The following is a 21510-nucleotide window of genomic DNA, read 5'->3' as shown; positions in this document are numbered from 1 at the left end:
AATGCTATTCATATGTAATACAAAAACTTTACTGATACTACTTAGGTCTTATTCTTATCCAATGCTGTACAGTATTACAAGAGTTGTTCATAAAATTATGAAAGCAGCATTGTAACGAACACAAGTGAACAACATAATTTCTGATGTTAAATCAAAGTAGATTTTCAATTAACAAGACTAGCAGCATTTAAATCACATGGTCTGATTTCTGTTCTCTGTGCAAAAGCACAAGATAATATATACGGCAAGAAATTATTCCAACCAGTTAACTGGATATTACCGAATTATTTTTCTCAAGTTCTATCAACCACCACTGAAACCAACTGGACAAAACCTATCGAGTTACAATAAAAATACATTGTGTTCCCTACATACTATTCTCCAGAAAAATATCAGACATTTATCATTTCATAAAACTATTATCATAAGGAAGACCTAGCTAATAAAAAGCTGTCACATATCAAGAAACACAAAGGATAAAAATATTGAGAGTAGGCATTATTTCACGATACTGTAGATGTGCAAACAGCACTCTTGTATACTTTTATTTATACAAGATGAGTCAGCATCTCTTTTGTTTTGGTATGATCTTACGTATATACTACTATGTAAGTATACATTATTACACTTTCCTTGGAAGATTTTTCTTACCACTTTAAATCAGGGATGACAACACAATTGAAAGTAACTGAAGAGAAAATTCTTATGTCAATTAAATCATAAAATGATAAAGGAGAGAAATTAAGGCTAGCCACAGCAAAATGTTTAGTGTACTACACTGTCTATGGACAGGAACTGGGTCAAAGGGGTGGCCTTCTACATGGTAATTGTCAGGAAAACTGATGTGTCCAATTCTCAGACAGGTATTACTATATACGTATACCTTTCTTTCTGTACTGATGACTGCCATAATCCAATAGAGGATTTACTCTCATTTTATGTATCATTTTGTTTCATCATTCCACAATATCTGTCAATTCATTTTTTATAAAGGACTTCAGCGAGTTCAAAATTATTTAAGGGAATTTTGAAGTTTGATCTACGTAGTTATAAATCCTCGAATGCCTATATCAGCAAGAATCCATAAGACTTCAAGGTTTATGCCAAATTTGTGTAATTTATAGCCCTTTAATTACCTGAAAAATCAAAATTTCCTTGGAAACCAATTTTTAACCATTTTAACAGCTCAAAAGATTCCACAGAATTCTCCTGTGAAAACAGCTACATTAAGTAGTGAATATGAGGTTTCCTATCAGGGTATTGGAGCAAATCCCACAACAGTCTGAGATTTGGTCTCAACTTTAAATGATGCAGTGTGAACTTTTTCATACTTGTTCCAACATGGAGTTTACGATGATGTTCTGGCATATAAGTATGTTTTTTATGGGTAATAAGCTGTTACAGGTTTAAATTTAATGCATCATCTGATAAAAATGAAATCTTATTTTTGGAAGAATGGTTAAATTTAGATTTACTAGTCTGAGTCAACTGGTTCTCACAAGATACGATGGTGAATTACCACTTAGGAAATTATCCTAAGATCAAATCATTTTCTGGTAGGGGAGTTACTAGCTCATATCTTTATAGAGCTGTGAACAGTCATGAGATTACATCCAAAGGTTGTTCACAACTTTCAATCTGTATGATTTTTTAAATGAATACTTAAAAATTCCAGTACTGTATATTACAAGTCCTTCATTATCAATTGAATGTAACATTTGTACAGCTGATTTTGTAGCAATGAGAAACAGTCTACAAAGCTGTATAATGGGTTGCCAAAAGGCTTCAACAAGACTGGCATGCATCAGGCAGTTTTATTCTAGATGGTTTTGAAGAGTATTATGGAACTGTGTCATGATAAAATAAGCTTCAGAAACATGCCTGGCTTTTGTTTTTCTTCTCAAAAAACAAGTTTTGACTTAGAAAACCCTATTTTTAGCAGCTGCTGAGTCATCAAAGGCATTATGTACCCTCTCAGTCCAACTAACTGGAAAGAATTCTCCTATACGTAGTTGGTCCTGGCCAGAATAGTGCTGTTGGCACAGTGATAGAATACAAAGGACTCAGGGCAGAAAGATGCTATCTCCTGTCTTACAGCAACTAGCTCAGTTTTCTCTACATCCCACTTGTACAGATGTGATAACAGCAAGTATGTCACCCATCTCCCCCAAATAAACTTTAGTCTGTCAAAGAATTCACTAATTCCCAGGTTTTGTGACCCAGTGAAAAGTTTTAGTTCTTTAAAATTTTAATGGGTAGGCTAATATTTGCTAAAATTGGGAGCCAGTAGGCCTCTTGCAAGGTGGGAAGTTAGGAGTAGATTGCTAGGCTATACTGTAATTACTGTGCTGTTTTTTGTCCTTATGTAGCATTCTAACAAATATTCTAGCACATACAATTACGTATAATTTTTCCCTAATAACAATAAAAATGTCACCTGCTACAAAAAATATATTTCAGTAGATCTTTCACAAAAACTCTCCACTTTCTCAGTCATGAATCCGAGACTGGATATTCTGATTACTAGTTTACCCACCTCACCAAAAAGCATCACAACCTAAGACACATTGATAATTACTGCTATAAAGGCCAAGAATTAGTTAGCATATGAAATATATCTCCATTCAAATGAACAATAAGAAACTACGATATTTTCTTTAACATTGCCATCAAAATCCTGAGAAAGACAATAAGTCCTCAACTCACTTATCCATTACAAGTATACTAACAAAATACTCTAAGTTACTGCTATAATGGGGTACGCTTCAATTTAATTATGGATACTATCATGGTATTTATTCCAGTTTTCTTTTTTAAATCATAATAACCTCAAATACTGAAATTTACTTCAAAACCCTACAGTGAATTCTTGCAGCAAATTTTTTAGTTTTCTTCATTCTTTACATGCAAAATAATGCACACAAAGTACATGAATTAAACTTTTGACATTACATGAAAAACTGATTGTATTCCTATAAGTTAAATTTTGCAATACAGGACATAAGACTGAATCTGACTCTTGGAATATTAAAACATTTGGGAACTAACACCACCAGGAGTAAGACTGATCTACCTAATACCTACAAATAAAGAATTCCTGAAGTCTGTAAAAAAATTCAAATTTCAGAATATAACAAATTAAGCTTTAATTCTGTATAGCTTGAGGTTAATTAAACTGCGCACAAGCAATTAAACTGCGCAGACAACCTGCGACATAAATGAAAAAGGAACATCTCTCTCCAACAATAGTGTAAACATTACTGTGCCTATAAACCAAATGAATAGTGGAACTAGAAAAGAAGTACTACAATAAGGGTATCATATAATCATTTACAGTTATGTACTGAATACCTACATGTTTAAAAAGTGTTAATTATCTATCAATAAACAATTATAATTTACAGAATAAAGTGTATTTTGTTTCATAATTCTATAGTTCATGCTTCATTTTCGCATGAAGATCCAATCAAAACACTTAAGGGAAACCATTGCATATTTTAATTTTAATGGAAACAGCATTGCCTTCTATCTCACAAGTACATGTCTCTATTAGTATTCGCATAATTTAATGTTACGTATTTAAAAAAGAAAATAATTCTTATTAGATCTGACCACATATCCAAAATTATAATATAACCCTTACCATTCTTAAATTACTTCAAAGGTTTGACAGATGAAAGATAACGCCAGTACCCCAGCGCTAAGTAAGACAGGCATTGAAAATTATGTATTGTCTTACGTACTTTAAAATTCACAGCAGAAAAGGAAAATTTTTTCGAAAAGTTGCATTTTATAAATTTTTCCAAAGATGTCTCAAACTGAAACAATAATAATAGTTTAAATAGCCACAGTGGCTTATGTTGATTCAAATGAACAATGACCTAATGTCACCTTGCAATAATGCCCAACCTAATCATCCCAAGAATGTTAACATCTCCCTTAAAATCAGGTGTGAGAATGGACTTCTCCACCTAGTTTTTTTCAAAAGTAAGAGAGTCCCTTTTGCTGCATCCACAGCTTATGTGTACCACACAATAAACAACACACCTTGAATATATAGTGCAGTACACAACTACACAACTTGGAATTTAAATTTCAACTCATTTAAGCACATCCAAGAAATCCTTCAAGATATAATCATTGTAGATGTGATATCTAATTCACATGAATTTCTTGAATTTCAAGCTGGAAAGACAAATTCAAAATAAAATACAATGTGCTTCTTCAATCAATATTATACATATACAATTTAAAAGGGAGAGTGAGTAAAAAGCTCTTTTGAGCGTTAAGGTTTTTCATCGCTGTTCAGAATAGTAGTACTTTGTTCTCTTCTATCATGTAACAAATCCAAAGCTGTACAATATCTGCACACATTTGGAAAACACAAATATGGTAGTAAATGGATATATCATAATCAGCACACACAAAAAAATCGAAAAATGTAGTCATAACACCTTCCACTCAATTTATACCTGAAACCACTTACTGAAAAAAAGAAAATACAAGTGCGCCTAGCCTTCTTCATGTTAAAACATATGGATATGCAAAATCTAGTAAAACCTTGCACTGGTTGAATGCTGTGATGGAGTCACTTCAGGAGGTTTTGATAATTTGATAGCTAATAGACACTTAATTACTTAAAATCGGCAAATATCTTAACAGTGATGCAGGCAAATTTCTATTGCAATGCCCTTTTTTTCTCGTCATGCAAAGACTTTTTGGTAGGATTGGTTCCCAAAAAATCCAGAGGATGGCCACCACCACACAACTAGCCGTGATCCACACTGGATTAGTCCAATACAATCTCAACCCCAACCCCACTCCCAGATCAGTCAACCAGTCAATGGCTGTATACCATGCAAAAAAAGATGCAACCCCCACAGAGGAAGGGGTTGCTAAGGCAAACACAAAACATGGCACCTACCTTGCAGGTGAGATTCAGAGCTGAGTGCCTGCAGGAGGTGACTAGTGTTTTCAGCATCAGGGGGGGTTCCTCCAGGTGGTGTGGGGCCAGGTGTAGTAGCATCCCCACCAGGACCTGGCCCTGGCCCAGGCCCTGGTCCCGGACCTGGCCCAGGACCACTTCCACCTCCAACACCACCACCACCTCCTCCTCCTCCAACACCACCACCACCACTACTGCTATCCCCTTCCTCCTGACCACACCATCCACCACTCCCTTCTGCATCAGAGGTTCCACCATCTACTGGCTCAGTCTGAAATATAAGAAAAAAAATGTATGTAATACATGAAGCAGAAACTTGTAATTTCTCAGTCTCAATACACAAAAATTTAATTATATATATATAATCTTATTCTTTGTTAGTATACAAGCCAGAGCTTTATACAGTACTCCTCAGAGCAAATTCGAGATAGCTATTTTAACTTGGTAACAGGGTTGTTCATTGGAGAAGACAGGTGAGTAAGAGGAGTCCCTCACTCATCTGCCATAAGTCAGCACTTTTTCCTTTGGCATCAGGGACAATGTGAGGCAGTTGAGGTGGCATTACGAAAAATGGCTCGTTTGTGACCCTTAAAAAAATACAAATTATTTTTAAAATCCATATGTTCTTAGACACAAAAATCCTGTCCTTAATGTATGAGATGCATCTTTAATAAGAAAATAGGCTCCTAAATGAGTAGGAAGTTGAATTTCCACCCAGAAATGACAAGTTCCCTATCATGATATTGAGCAGTGCCAAGTGCTGCCCTAAAGATAGGCCTATACAAACTAGAAGGTAGCCACCTTGATCAATCATAAAATACTGGCAGTCCCCGGTTATTAGGGGGGGTCCTATTCTGATGGCTTGATGGGAAGTGAAAATTGCTGATGACCAAAAATTAGCCATTTTCGGCACTTATTGGCACTGATAACCCGGTTAATGGTACCTCTGTTAGGGATGCATCAGTGTAATACAGGCAGTTTCTGGCTTATGACGGGGGTTCCGTTCTTGAGAAGCGTCGTAAGCCGAAAATCGTCGTAAGCTGGATCATCATCAAAAACCCTAAGAAAACCTTACTTTTAATGCTTTGGGTGCATTAAAAACTATGTAAACTGTATTCTTATTGCATTTTGCATCAAAAGAAGCTTCAAATATTGATTATTTTGCATTTTTGGTGTCATATTTCTTGTGCCAGATCAGCTTTGTACGCGTCGTAACCCTGGAAATAATTTCGAAATCGGCACATTCTAGAGCTAGGTGATTTTTGGTGCTAGACAAGCACAATAAAACCAGATTGCCGATAACCAAGCCCACCAATGACCGGGGACTGCCTTTAATGGGTTCAGATGACAGCTCTCATCCTGCCTGCCACCCCCTACCCCCCAACCCAAACCCACCCCATCTTGTTAACAGGAAAAGATAAGTGTCTCATTCCATAAGCTAAAGCTTTAATTGGAATACAAATTTAGACCAAAGACCAATTGTTAGGACGTATGAGGTTATACAGTGATGAAAAGAAAATAGAGTGTAAAAGAGGTTTTAAAGGCGTAATAGGAGGAAAACCTTGCAGTTGCACTATGAAACAATTGTTAAGAGAGGGTGGCAAGTAAATTGAAAAAAACAAACGTGAAAGGAGGTACATACAGTAAACTGGAGGAAAGGGGTTGCAGTGAGGGACTGAAGGGATGATGCAAAAGAACCTAAGTATTGCCTACAGTGTACCATAAAAAGTTTACTGATGGCACTACACCTTTAGGAAATCAAAGCTCACCAGATGCTTAAAATTTTGAAATTCTTGGTAATGCTAGTTTGTTAGGTTAACAGGTCCCGCCCACTTTCAGGGTAAGGGAGGAACAGCCCAGCTGAGAGTTGACAATTGTTTTCTGCTCTTGTGTCCACACGGAGGGAGGCTTTGATTCATAATTACTTGATAAGTATAAATAAAACTTCATATTAAAAATTGTAATTTTTACTTATGTAACTTATCAAGTAATTATGTATACTATTGCTGAATCCCCCATTGCACTGGAGGTGGGAAACATGGATTGTTTGTTCCCAAACATTATTGATGATGATAATGAGTTAAGAGAATATTAAATCACTATTGATACAATGCTAGTTGTTCCTTAACTAGTAAAAAAGCTGCTACAGGTAGATACTGCCTCTGGTCGGCGCTCATCTTAACCGTGTAGGGTGCAGTGCCAACAAACCAATCGACCAGACAAATAAATCATCACCATCACCTACACCAAATATTAAATTAACACCCAACCATAAAAACACTAAGACAGGTGGGTACTCCAGGGACACAGTGCCTCCAGGCTCCCCTCAAACTCGACACCTTATATCAAGGTGAAGATGACAGAAAGGTAAAAAGGCCTTCAACACTTTGTCCCCAACTCCATACCAGCCACCGATAACGGACCCAAGGTAGTACTGGAATTGTCGTACACCGTTTCTACGTCACAAAGATAATGAGTAGAGAATATCGATTTACACCTCCGAATAAGTTGCTTGTAAAAAAGAGGGTAAGGATATATTAAGCCTGAAGGCTAACGAAGTTGAAATTGCTCTTTCCTCATAAGCTTTGGCTTTGAAGGAAGGTAAGACTACTTCTTCAATCAAAGAATGTGCTTCAGTGATCAGTTGGTGATCAAAACTCCCAAGAAAAAAAAAAGACGGGATTCTTCAACAGGACACGAGACGGATTGTTCACCGAACATCAAAGATTACTTAAAGGGCCTAGAATCTTCACTGTTCTATGGAAGTTATACCTCAGGGCTCTTACTGGGTACAGAACTTTCTCTTCATCTTCAGGGCCCAGGATTTCCAAAAAACTAAATAATGAAGAAATGTGGCCAGGGTTTCGCTAGGTTCTAATATTTTGCTAAAAAGCCCAGGGTGAATGAACAAACTGCATCCCCTTATGAAAATCCGATTCTTTTATCTACTGCATGTACTTCACTGACCCGCATTAACAGAAGAGGGTCTTCCTGGTACTGTCTTGTAACAAGGACCAGAGAGCCACTTCAATTTCTACAAGACAGCTGCTGATTCCTTGGATTTGAATGTATTAAAGGACTTGATTAGGTCGGAAAGATCTGGGTTTGAGGACAAATATATGCCTCTATATTGAAAAACTGAGGTCAACATTGCCCTGTATCCCTTGATAGTAGATTATGAGAAGCCTCTCGACATCCTGAGGTAAAGAAAGAATTCCACACTATCTGTTAATGACGTCTTAGAAAACGAGACTTTATGAAGTCTGCAGACCCTGAAGATTGTCCACTTAGCTTGGCAGACTCTGTTGGATGAAGAATGTCTACATCCTGCAATATGAAAACCTCCTCTGTCTAAGAAATTTCCTGACAGTCAAAACCATGTCAGAGACAGACTGGACAATCCTTGGTGTTACTGCCTGAAATGGAGCTGTCTGAGAAGATTGGGCCTTGTAGGTAACAATCTTAGGAACTGTGTTAGGAGCCTGTCACATTCGAGTGATTACATAACTTGTTGATTACTCCATGTATCATGCGAAATGGGAAAGCATATAGATCTTTATTGGACCAGTCTTGCAGCACGGCATCCATTGCCCATACTAGAGAATCGGGAACAGGTGAGCAAAGTACTGGGAGTCAGTTGCTTATGGAGGTCGCAAAAAGATCTAGAGAAGTCTCCCCAACAGTCTCCACAAGTTCTTGTATACCTGCGGATGTAGAGTCCACTCTGTGGGGAGCCCCTACTAGCCATGGCTCAAACTGTCTGCAAGGACATTCAGCTTGACCTGGATAAACCAGGTCACCAGCTTTGTTTGGTTGTGGTTTGTCCAAAGGAGAGATCTTGCTGATTCACAAAGGGAGAATGAATGAGTCCCGCCCTTGATTCTGTATACAGGCCAGGGCCCTGGTGCTGTCGTAGTGCATCATCACTGTCTGGTTGTGGACTTTCTGAACACAATGCTGGAGTCATAAATAAATGGTGTTAGTTCTTTTAGGTTTTTGTGCCAGAGGATTTGCTCCTGAAACCACTTCCCTCATACTTCTTGGTCATCTAAGAGAGAAACCCAAACCTAGATCTGATGCATCTGCATAAAAGTTTAGGTTGGAGGTTCTGAAAGTCTGTTGTTTGATTTCCACCACAGGAGATCCTCCTTGATCTCCTCAGAAATGGGGAATATGAAGGAATCTGGACAAGCTCTCATGTCCCAGCTGCCACAACGATAAAACTGAAGGGGCCTCATATGGAGCCTTCCCAGGGTGACAAATTGCACCAGGGAGGCTATGGTGTCAAGAAGGCTCATCCATTGCTTGGTGGAGCAGGCATGATGGGAGAAATACCCATTCAATTTCTTCGGGGAAGACTGGATCCTTTTGGGGATGGAAAAACCTGAAAATTCCAAGAATCTTTCACTATCCCCAAATAATGAATTCTGTGTAGGATCAGTTGGGACTTGCACTGGTTGATTAATAGGCCCAATTCCTGTGCTAAGATAAGGGTCTTCTAAAGATCCTCCATGCACCTTTCCTTTGAAGGTGATCGAAGAAACTAGTCATTTAAGAAGAGAGATGCTGATCCCCCTTTAGATGAAACCATTGGGAGGGTGGAGCATGTACCAAAGTAGACTTGCAGTGCTGTCGAAAGCCCAAAGCATAAGGCTTGGAACTGGTACACTCTGTTGCGAAATGCAAAACGAAGGACTTTCTAGACTCTGGATGCATTGGGATGTGAAAGTAAGCATCCTGCATGTCTATAGTTGTCATCCAGTCGTCTCGGTGAATGGATGATATGACGGAATGACTTGTTATCATCTTGAATTTCGTAGTTTTGATAAAGAAATTAAGACACTGATGTCCAGTACTGGCCTCCAATCGCCTTCATCCCCCTTATGCTTTGGGTACCACAAAGAGAAGACTAGAAAACGCCCACACTGATTTCAACTACTTTGATGGCTTTCTTCTGGAGGAGGGATGAGACTTTGTTTGAGAGGGCCGAATACCTCTGAGCCTTCCAAGTAGGCAGTCAATGTGATGGGCGAGTTGACTAGAGGGGGGATTTCTCCTTGAATGGAATACATAGAGTAACCCTCCTTCAACATTTCCACAATCCACTTGTCTGCTCTTTTCATACTCCATCTCTCCTAGAAATGGAAGAGCCTGGCTCCTACTGGCACATGGAGAGAAGGAACTTCACTTTCGAGGGGGAAGGCTTGCTGGAAGTCTTTTTAAAAGGGCGGGTAGAGAAATGAAGGTTTGTCCTAGGTCTAGAATGAGAACAGAAGAAAAATCTCTAGGGTATCTTGGAGAGAGAGCTAAAAGATCTTGTGCGCTCTTCTTTTGGAAATCTGAGGCAATGTCACTAACAATGGACTGTGGGAAGAGGTGTTGGCGATCGAGAGGCAAGAACAAGGCTAACTTCCAAGAGGCTGTGATGCTCTGAGGTGAACGAGCACCAAAGTTTTCTCTTTTTGAGCACTCCCATTTGCAATAAGAGAAACAATTTCTCATGTGCCATACCTAGTAACATTAACAGTACAGAACAGGACATTCATCTAATCCAAGCAATATCTTGGGCAAAGCGGAAAAACTTAATCTTTCTAGCTAAAGCCCCCACAGACCAGTCTAGAAAACCTGACTTCAAAAATTTTGAATAAATTCTTAAGAACGTGATCCAATTTGCTAGTGGAGAACATCACTTTGGTGGAGGTGAAGGCTGACCTCCAAGAAAAATCAATAACCCCATAGAAGTCTCCCTGGGAGGAGGCAGCCACTCCCAGAAAAGGAGCTTCTCTGCGGTTACATAAGCATTGTATCTCTAACTTACCACTTGTATGGCAGCCTTAATTCAAAATTCGCAGGGGAATGCCTCAATCGTTTATGTAGGTAACCAGTGCTGGACTCTAACAGCAATACCAGAAACGACTTGGCAGATAAGCTCATTCTGCTTATGCCTTATGTCCATCAGAGGGGAAGTGGGTGGGCTCCGTACCTGTAATTACTTGGTAAGTATATGTAAAACTATTTTATTATAAAAATGTCAATTTTATATAAGTAACTTACCAAGTATAATGTCATTTTTTTATAAGTAACTTACCAAGTAATTACATAGTTGAAACCCACATTGACAGGAGGTGGGATACATGGACATATTCCACTCCAAAACATATATAATGAATTTGACATAGAAAGTTGCTAGCATTGACTACAATGCTTGTTTCCTTATGAGTTAAGAGAGCCTGCAGTAGAAAAACTGCCTCTGGTTGGTGCTAAACTTAACCTACAGTGACATGGCGGTAAAGCCATGGGTCGCCTCTACTCGAGTGAAAACTTTGCAGCCAGAGGTTATCCGATGGCTAGCAAATTATCAGTAGGAGCTTTGCAGACAAGTTGTTGTCCTATGGCTAGCATAGCCTCAATAGGTGCACGTGCTCCGAGTGCAGTACCCATCTTAAAACAACCAGACAACACGGTCACCAACTCTGCAATAACACCACAACCCATCCCCTGAGAGTGGTGGGTACTCCATGCACTTGTATCCCCTGGCTCCGAAATAACTGGGCACCTTACTATAAGGTGAACAGATAGCAAGAGAAAATCCTGTTTCCTCAAGCAATACCATGCCAGTCACTATCCCGAGGTACTGCAAAATTTCAAACACTGTGTAGTTGATGCCAGGCTGAAGTTGGTGCCAGGCGAACTGCTGGCAGTTCATGGACACTGGTAGCTCTATAACTGGCATCAGACTGTAGCTGGTGCCAGGCAAGTTGAGCACCAGGCATACTAGAAGTTCTGGTATCACTTCATAAGACAGAGATGGGGAGTTTGATTGCATTTCCAGCGTAAATGCAGAATCAAAGTAAAAGCCATAATGTGCCTATAAGCTAACAAAGTAGAGGCTGCTCTGATGCCCTTAGCTTTCACCTAAAAGGAAGGCAAAATTTTTTCCTGAACTTGAGTGTGCTTCAGAAATAAAATCCCTTTAGGATGAAGAACAATACTGTCTTAGAGAGTGCGAGAGGCTCTTGATTGAACACTGTAGGATATAAATGGCCCTCTGATCTGCAGGTCTTGTTCAGATAATACCTAAAAACTCCAATTAGACATGAGAGCTCACTCTTCATCCTCAGAGCTGGTGAGCACTCCTGGAAGTCAAGGATCACCATTAAGCTCTCAAAGGTGAAAGAATGGATCCAGGTCTTGGAAGGGTCTTTGTTCTTGGCTAAAAATCCAGTGGTAAATAAGCAAATGGCATCTCCTTCCTTACTTGGATGTGTAAAGGATTTGAGAGGTCGTTAAGATTAGGACATAAAACATCCAGGTCTCTGCTTAAACAAGATATTAGCAAACTTCAATACCCCTTAACAAGTTCACAGATGTCTCAGAAGGTGTAGAGTTGAGACACAAGCTTCACAAATTCGACCCCCAAGTCTGGTAGACGGAGCAAAATGATGACTGCATCTTGCAATATCCTCTGCAACACATCTTGAAAAAACTATGGAGGACAAGCCTCCGGACAGTCTGGAACCTGTCTAGGTAAGAGCAGACCACCCTTGGAGGTAAATGTCTGAGAATATACAGTTTGGGAGAAGGATCTTGGAGAATCCAACAACTGTAGCAGGTTCGGGAACCATCTACATAAGCCAGAACAGGGCTAAAGTCATCTCACTTTACCATGACCCTGAAACTTGATTAGTGCTTCCTTGACCATGTTGAAGGGCAAAAGGCGAGTAGGTGCCAAATGCATGACATCTGTTGCTCATGCTCTATGATTTGGGAATGGAGGAAGACTAATGTTCCTTGAGGTGGCAAAATAGGTCCAAGGTTGGCCTGTTTGGATGTTGGCGCCAGACGCTTGGAAAGTGAATCCAAGGATTCGGGAAAAGGCACCTTTTGGAATTGCTAGCCAGCCTGAGAAATTTCATGGTGTTCCTTGGGACTATGAAAATTGGAGGTAGAATAGCAAAAGTCTTGTAAGCAGACTTCTAACCGACTAGTCTCGATGGATGACAGAGTCTTTAGAAGGATCATCCACTTCAGTTCCCAGCAGAAAAGCCGGAAAAAACAGTTGAGACAGAGTCCAAAAAGGGGGCCTTCTTGAGACTGAGGCTGTGTTCTGAGGAAAAGGATAATGCTTCCTAATGGAGGTTAGTTCCTTCAAACAAGACATTTCTTGCTCTCTTTTCAGCCCAAGCAAAACTACTAATTTGTTGGTTGTGGAAATGAAGAGCTTGCCAGGAGGGAATTTTTTTCAACAAGTTCATAACTCGGAACACAACAGTCCTTGTCCACAAAGGACAGGACTCCGGAATATTAATAGTTGTTCAAGAGAGAGCAATGACATTTTGTCTTGAACTCTTAGGCAAAGGCAAACAGACTGAAGAGAGACAAAAGGCTTGTGAGCAATCTGTATGTCGCTCAAAGGAGGGAGTCTGATATGAAGAGTAAGAGCCGAGCACTCCGACACTGGGCTCTTGGACACTGAACGCTCAGTGGACAGTGGAACAGGTATAAAATGTTACTAAGCAGGTGCTGAATGGGCTCCAATGAAGGACCATGAACCATTGGTGCAGACAAAACCAACCTAGCAAACTGAAGAGGCAGCGCCTGGCGCCCTGCTAGTGTGGGGTGGGATGTTTGACAGCCCATACGGACAGGTAGATGCTCAGACACAGGTGGACACTTGGACACAACTGGGTGCTCGAACATTACTGCTGAAACGTCCCTCTCCAATGGCCGAGTCACCAGAAAAGCACCATCGGCGCCTCTTGTCTGCACTGAAGTCTGTATCACTATGTGATAACCTATAGTGATAAGGACCGACCTAACACTAGCAGACTGGCGTTGGATGCTCAGGAAGACGTCAAATATAATGAGGATGGTAATCTACACATCCATCAAGATGCCTTTCAATGGCAGTCTAACACTACAAATCCAACAAGACACCTTTCCAGGCTGTCTGTCAATGCCTGGGAATGTGGTACAGGATAAACTGAAGGGGCAACTACCCCGGGACAGATGCCCTCGGACTCCCTTGGACCGCCAGTATGTCTTCTCCCAGGTGTAGGGGAGCAGGACAGGGACTGTCGTTCTAGGATATCTGACGGGCTGTATAGCCCCCTCCTCCAACAAAATCCAGAAAGTTGCCTTTTCAGTGGCTGTCTGTCAACAAGCTCAACTGAGGGGGCAACTGCCAGGGGAACCTCCCCTCAGCCTCCATATGACTTTCAGTATGTTATCTCCCAGGTGTAGGGGAGCAGGACAGTGACTTAGGTCTAGGAACGCCAACTGCACAACACTTCACTGTTACAGGGTTGAAGCCTGTTAAACCAGACTCAAGACTGGCAATGGTATGGAATGGAAGCAAGGGAGCCAGGCGGGAGCAAGTGGATACCAAAAAGCCAAATGGACCATGGGGAATTTCTCTTGGGTGCCTCAATCATAAGACCTAGTTGCCAAATGGACCATGGAGAATTTCTCTTGGGTGCCTCAATCAGAAGACCTAGTTGATCTGGACACCACTAGGCATGTAACCAAACAATAACTAAGGTTATTCTGAGACCCTGTGTGGTCAACCCTCATTTGATTAAGGTAATTCAAGCTTAAAACTGAGGAAAGGCAAAAATATCCAGACTGTCCAGAGAGTGCTCGAAGGCGTATTCCAAAGAAGCCCAGACATCTGTAGTAACGAAGCATAACTTCTAGCTTCTTGTTTAGCCATCTGGTGTACAGGTCATAACTAGTGCTCCCCAATCTTCCACACAAGGGTATAAGGGTCACTCTGTCCACACTATACCCTGTAGGCTGAGCTGGTCTGCAAAAGCATTCCTCTTGTCTGGAATGTATCTAGTTGACAGCTTGGCTTGAGAGCAAAGTGAACTGCTCACTCATGCATCTGCTTTGCCCAGCGGCAGAGGGAAAGAGAAACCATTCCCTTTGTTTGTTGATGTATGCCACTATGGATGGGTTGCTCATCAATACTATGGGAAAACCAATCACACAATGCCAAAGTGTTTGTGAAGTTGCCACAGCTCTCACACTGAATGTTTACCTTCAAAAATAAAAATAAAAAGTATGGAACTAGTTCTCACGTGCTAGCCTAATCAAATGTCTCTGAGAACCTCGTTTGATTTGACAAACATTCTAGTTTTCTAAACCCACAAAACAAAAGCTTAACTTTGCCTCTTCCAAGTTTAACCTTTGACAAAAGACATTCTAAGTTTCCTGGAACCACAAAACAAAAAGTTACCTTTGCCTCCTCCTGGCTTAACCACTGACAAAGACAACTGAGTTTTCTAAAACCACAAAATAAAATAATAACTTTGCCTCTTCCAGGCTTAACCTTTGACAACGACATCTAGGTTACCATTGACAAAAACAACTAGGTTTTCGAAAACCACAAAATAAGATTAACTTTGCCTCTCCAAAGCTTAACCTTTGACAACACTGTTCTAGTTTTCTAAATTACAAAACAAAAGGATAACTGCCTCTTCCTGACTTAACCTACCCAACAGGACAGAGAAGAGTTTCTTCTTCTTCCCAACCCGAGAGGTTAAATTAGATTTCTTATACATAGTTCTCTGACTTAAGCCTTAAGATCACTCTCAGCTCTAAGGCATATAGATAAAATAGCATTCCCTTTACAACAGCCTTGAAGAAGTGTGCTTTCAATAATTTTACTCTCTTAACTGCTGATAGTGCTAAATAAAAGAAGGTTGTGTAGTAAATAATTCAATGGAACTCAGTCCAGAGGCTCAAAAAAATCTGCAGATAAAAGTTAGACCTGTCTAAATCCCAAAGAGAGACTGATACAGTACTGAGTTGAAAGGGGCTTCAATCTTAACATCTTAAGGTGCTGATCATCAGCCAGATCTAATAGCACGATACAATACTGAACAAAGTAAGGAATGATAACCTTAAATTGTCGGCCAGGAAAGTATAGAATGATAACCTCGACGGCGAAACACACTTACTAGTATATCTAAGAAAGCAGAGAAACTCAAATCTACAAGGTTCCAGGTATTGAAAATTCCTCTTCTGACACAATGCCACGGGTGTTTTCCACTTAAGGACAGACCTCATGACACCTGTGAAAATCCCTTATTCGGAGGGGGAAATGAGGCAGTCAAGCATCTCCAATTGGTTAATTGCGAGATGCAGAAGTTACTGGAAATGCATGGAATTCTGTAGTTTCAGTCGACTTCTCCTTAACAGCAGAATAAGAGAGATTTACTGAGAGAGCTAGAGTTCAAAAATCATTTACTATGAGGTTACTGGGGCTCTACAGAAGTCACTTAGCAATTCTTGAAGTTGAAATTTGATCATTACTTCCTTAGTGCAGATAGAGGGGGAAAGCTATACAGGCAGTCCTGGTTATCAGTGGCCTCGGTTACCAGCAATCCAACCAGTTTTATTGCACGTCTAGCACCGAAAATCATTGCCGAAATGCTCTGATTTCCTTTTATCAGCAATGATAATAGTGTAGTATTGGTGCTGATACATAAATAACAGAGGCGCCAGTAATTAATGGTTTTTGCACCAAAATCCCGTCATTGCCGCAGATAAGCGCTGAAAATCGCCAATTTTTTTTTTTTATCATGAAGCCTTCGGAATAGAACACGGGCCAATAACTGGGGAACGCCAGTATTATATGAGCCTGAATTAAGCCAAACTGAAAGAAACACATCCACTGCTCAAGCCTGAGGGTCCTCCAAGGAGTAGTAGTCAATTGGTTGTTCCTGTTCATCTGCATGCTAATAAGTCTGTATTTGAGTAGTCTCCTAATCCCACAGCAACTGTTAAACTTGTGGATACAATGGCTGCTCTGTAGGTCATTTTGTTCTTAAATACTGTCCTTCTGCAGAATCAATTACTATCAAACCAACATCATGTTCTTCATTTCACTCAAAGAAACAAACTAACACTATGACTTACTTTTTGACCAGGGATAAACCTGCTAAGCATCTTCGAAGGTCTTTCCACCTACCTGACATCTAGTAAGTTTTACCAGGTGTTTGGTCGACCATACTATGTTGTATGAAACTGTAATGACACCAGTCAAAACTCTTTGGTTTGCATTATATAACAGAGGGGAAAAAAAAAACCTGTACATAGGTTTCAGAATAAAATGGTTAATCCTAGGCTACCAATTCCCTCTTACAGAAGCTGATGACAATGATGGTCCTGGATTACTTATACGTAAATTTAATGAACATTAGCTGTAAGTCGTGATCTCTTTATGCTGAGACTTTACGTAATGTAACTGAATCTGATTTTTTCAACAAAATCCACAGTGAGGTCATGTTTCCTAACACCAGGGCTAAAATTATTCAAGAAGCAAGTGCCCATTTGTCTTCTGACAGACAAACCTGCACATACAGATATCGTCTCCAAATAACTAAATAAGATTGAGTAGGATCAAGTAAGTTGACTGAAAATCAGAGACTGAGCCAGGTGAAGCAACAGGTCTTGGCCTTTGGAATATACTGTCAACAGAGCTAGCCGACTTGAACCAGTGACCAGGCAAAAAAAAGATTCCTTGCTCTTAAAAATCGACACCATCCACCTATGGGCATTAAATTCCCTGTGAATGCTTAAAGAGGCACTGTACAATGAGCTTAGACAAAGCGCCTTCAACAGTGATACCTCCTCTATAAATACACCCCAAGGAACTTGCATGACTGAGGATATACTGGTATAAGAAAATAGTCTTCTGCACGTCCAACAAAAACATATGGTATATAAAAAAAGGGAAAAAAAAAAGGAAAAAAAAAGGAAAAGAGGGAGGTAAAATCCAAGAATTACTGCCTAGTCCATTTATTCTCTCTCTTTACAATCTCCTACTCAAGAATGAGAGACTTCTGCTGAAGGGAGAAGACAATGGAACAGCTATAGGAGATTAAACCACTTGCTGGAAAACCAAAATGAATCATAGCTCTCCTTCACTGCCTCTGCCTCGTAAGGTTCTGCTCATATGTCTCTCCAAGCATGCCAGAAGGCTTGCAATCGGTTATCTACCAGAACCTGAGGGCTGAACTTATCCCCGAAAGGTATAAAACAAGACTTGTACCAATATATACTCCTTTATCGCCATAACCTGTGCAGCATAAACCTTTACAACAGATAGGAGCATAACTGTTCTCACTTCTTCCACACTCAGCTGGTACAAGTATGTGAACATTAGCCAGCAGCATCAGAAACAAGTTAAAAACTAACAATCTTCCTCGCTAAACTCCCGCTGGCATCAATAACCCTTAAAGCTAGGCTCTTTAACCTCTCTAAGCTGGTGCAGAGAAGAGGCACTGCGTATAGTATTGAGCAAAAGTTCAATTAAAGATAAAAACTTCAACATCTAACTCAAGACTTCAATCAACTTGTTCAAAACACTTGTCAGTCTCGAGGTCATCTTTTCACATTAAAGAGAAAAGAAACCGAATTTCTACCAAAAAAGGTTTAAACACCAATTAAGCACCTGTATTGCAAGATGCGGTGCTCTGCAACTTGATAAATAACCAGAAGACAAGCCCAGCACACCTAAAGGGAACTTTGTGCGCCCATGTAAGTTAACTCTTGAGAAATGCTCTCTAACTGAAGGAGAAAGCCTGGTTTCTCTTCTCCAACTATTTCAAGGATGGCGAAAAACACAGACAAGTGAGACATATTCTTTAAGTGGCCTCTTTCCTCAACTAAATCAGGATACAGCGAAGAGCAACGCTCCAGCAAATGCCAATCAAAGCAAAGGAGATCCTTCGATTCAAACTCTTTCGCCAGAAGGCAACATGACGAGACAGCAACCAAGTACTGCATTGTTACATCCAAGACTTGATGAAAGGAAGATAGTCTGAAGTGAGTCCACAAGAGTTAGCTAAGTGGGGGGAAAAAAAAAGTGCCAAAATAAAATGGGAAAAGTTGGGGGAGCAGGGGGGAAGAGGAGTTACAACAACTCTCCCGCCTTGTCCAAAAGCCAAGTTAAACTAGAGTGCATTCCCTTAAGACACATTCTTAGAAAGCTACATAGCTGGAATAATATCCAACTTGGAAACAACAGAAGATACATACTACTGTAACCATGGTAGATTTGGAAAGAGACATATTAATTGAAGCAGAAGTAAGAGATTAGCCGATAGACGAGGAAACAGCATGTAAAGAATGAGTAAGTGCATGCATTTTGATGGATAAAGAGAAACTGGCAAGCAGACAAGGATTTAGCATGAGCAAAAGATGAAGAACCTGGTTAAACAGTTGACAGAGTCGACATATCAGACATTTTTTTTTAATAAAACTATCTAGGCCTATATTATAATTAGTCTTATCAGTGTTAACAATTTCATACTAGTGCCAATGACAGAGGAAGACATAGTGAAGATTAACGTTTACCAAAACAATATTTCGGCTAATGCATTACATACCTACATATAAGAAACAATAGGCATGAAAAATGGATAGGCAGGCGATGGAGAGCACAGAACCACATCACCACGACTTCCAACTGTTGCAGGGTAGTCCCAGGCTCAGGCTACAGATGAGCAAGGGCACCAACACCTACCTCTTATAAAGGAATGCAAATATGATTGCACACAATGGGGTGACTGAACTGATTCTCTAACCAATTCAGACAAACCTTGGACTAACCAAAATAAGGTTTACATCTTGTACTAATCTCAATATGCTTTTCCTGAACCGAAAGGGGAGCAGACGGTGCAGGTAAAAAGGAAGACTCAGTACTAACTAACACATTAGCAAAAGAAAAACCTGGACTGAGTATGGATAACTACAAATGAAGAACCTAGAGAATGGGGAAAAATGACAGGTTGAAAACCTGACCTAATTGCTTTGGCAATCTATCTGCTTCCCTTCTCTTCCTACACTAATGAACTCAAGCACAAAGTCCTTCAAAGATCCCTACTTCACATCTATTCTCATGATACCAGTAATCATTCCTACAAAACCTAATGTTCTTAGTCCTGTTTCCAGCAGAGGCATCCTAGGAAAAATAAATGTACAGTACCATGATGGCAGCAAACTGCCATGAAATACCAAGCAGCAAAGAGAATTCTGACAAGAGCTAAAGCATTCGAAACACACCTGGTGGAGAACAAGTGTACTAGACAGTCATCTGGGCAGCCATTCAATCTTTTGTCTGAATGCTGACTTGCCTATTGGTGGGGAGATATAAGCTAACTTTAACAGTAGGTAAGATTCATACCAAATAAACCAACTATTGAACAATTTGAGATAGAACGTGATGGTTTGGTTTTACCTTGAAACATATGAATTACCTGTAAATGCCATACAATTCTGATAAATACCTGATCATTAATTATCCAAAATGCTGGGCAATTTCAGAGATTTACGTGGATTTAGGGTGATTCTTACAGCCATTTCAACGAACACTGAATGAGTTGTTGATCATGTAGTTACCAAAAGAACTTATTTTTAATGTGATTCTCTTCATGAAGAGAAGTTAAATGAGTGGATGCATTATCTTTTTTAAAGTACTTAAAGGAAGAGACAGGACCACAACAGTGTAAAAAAGTATTACAATTATACTAAAGAAAGATGTTTGGAAATGCATTGTAGTGTGTAAAGAGATATAAGACTATATACAGGAGCATGCTATTTGAGTAATGAAGATACTGGTGGAAAATGTTTAAAATCAACAAATACCACTTGAGCTCTATGCCACAGAAATTAATAATAGAAGCAAGTTTTATAATGATCGAACTGAAGAAGTAGAATGAGTAAAAGGTTATCATACATTATGTATATGTACGTATTGGTGGATCTTGGGAAGATATCTGATATAAAGCCAAGAAAGGTATTATAAAAGCAGAGGGTATACCTGAAAGACACAGGCAAGGATGCTGATGTACTTCATCATAAGATATGAAGGAAACTTAGTGATAAGTATATAAAAAATATCTACAAAAAAGAAAGGGAGGCCCCTGTGTTTGTATGGTGCTTTTACGTTGCATGGAACCAGTGGTTATTCAGCAACGGGATCAACGGCTTTACGTGACTTCCAAACCACGTCGAGAGTGAACTTCTATCACCAGAAATACACATCTCTCACTCTTCAATGGAATGGCCGAGAATCGAACCCGCGACCACCGAGGTGGGACGCTAATACCATACCAACCACATCGCTGAGGCGCTTGGGAGGCCCCTGTGAATGATTGAAGAATAACACAGAAGTGGACTGAATTTAAAAACAAAACTTATGGTGATCCAAAGACCCAAAGATAAAATATAGTTCAAACAGTGGCTATGTGGATGATGTGAGAGAAGTGTAAAGATGAATTCAATACCAGGAAAAAAAAATATACCGTAAATAAATACACATTACAGACAGTGTCAGATTACACCATAAGCAATGCTCAGTCCTGCATAATGAAAATAGGAGTTTTGAGGCCTCTAACAAATATGTACAGGTGGTCCCTTGGTTATCAGCTACTTCGCTCTATGGCACATCGGTTTCATGGCGGTTTTCAAAGATATTAAATAAAAAGGTTTCTTATGGCGCCACATTCGGTTATCAGGGGCACCATAAAGCGAAAATCTTCATTAATTAAGCG

General features: G+C 39.8%; 1 protein-coding gene across 7 annotated transcripts in view; it reads right to left on the bottom strand.

Moving 5' to 3' along the window:
* The window catches only part of LOC135223575 (broad-complex core protein-like), a 308957-nt gene that overhangs the window by 121645 nt on the left and 165802 nt on the right, over positions 1–21510 (bottom strand). For all 7 annotated transcript variants that reach the window (XM_064262101.1, XM_064262102.1, XM_064262099.1 and 4 more), the window contains one exon: positions 4925–5216. In XM_064262101.1, the coding sequence (XP_064118171.1) occupies positions 4925–5216 (292 nt within the window). The remainder of the gene's footprint in view (positions 1–4924; positions 5217–21510) is intronic.

Source organism: Macrobrachium nipponense, chromosome 10 (genome assembly GCF_015104395.2).
Source record: "Macrobrachium nipponense isolate FS-2020 chromosome 10, ASM1510439v2, whole genome shotgun sequence".
In the NCBI taxonomy this organism is placed as follows: Eukaryota; Metazoa; Arthropoda; class Malacostraca; order Decapoda; family Palaemonidae; genus Macrobrachium; species Macrobrachium nipponense.
This window is presented reverse-complemented; position numbering and strand designations above follow the sequence as displayed.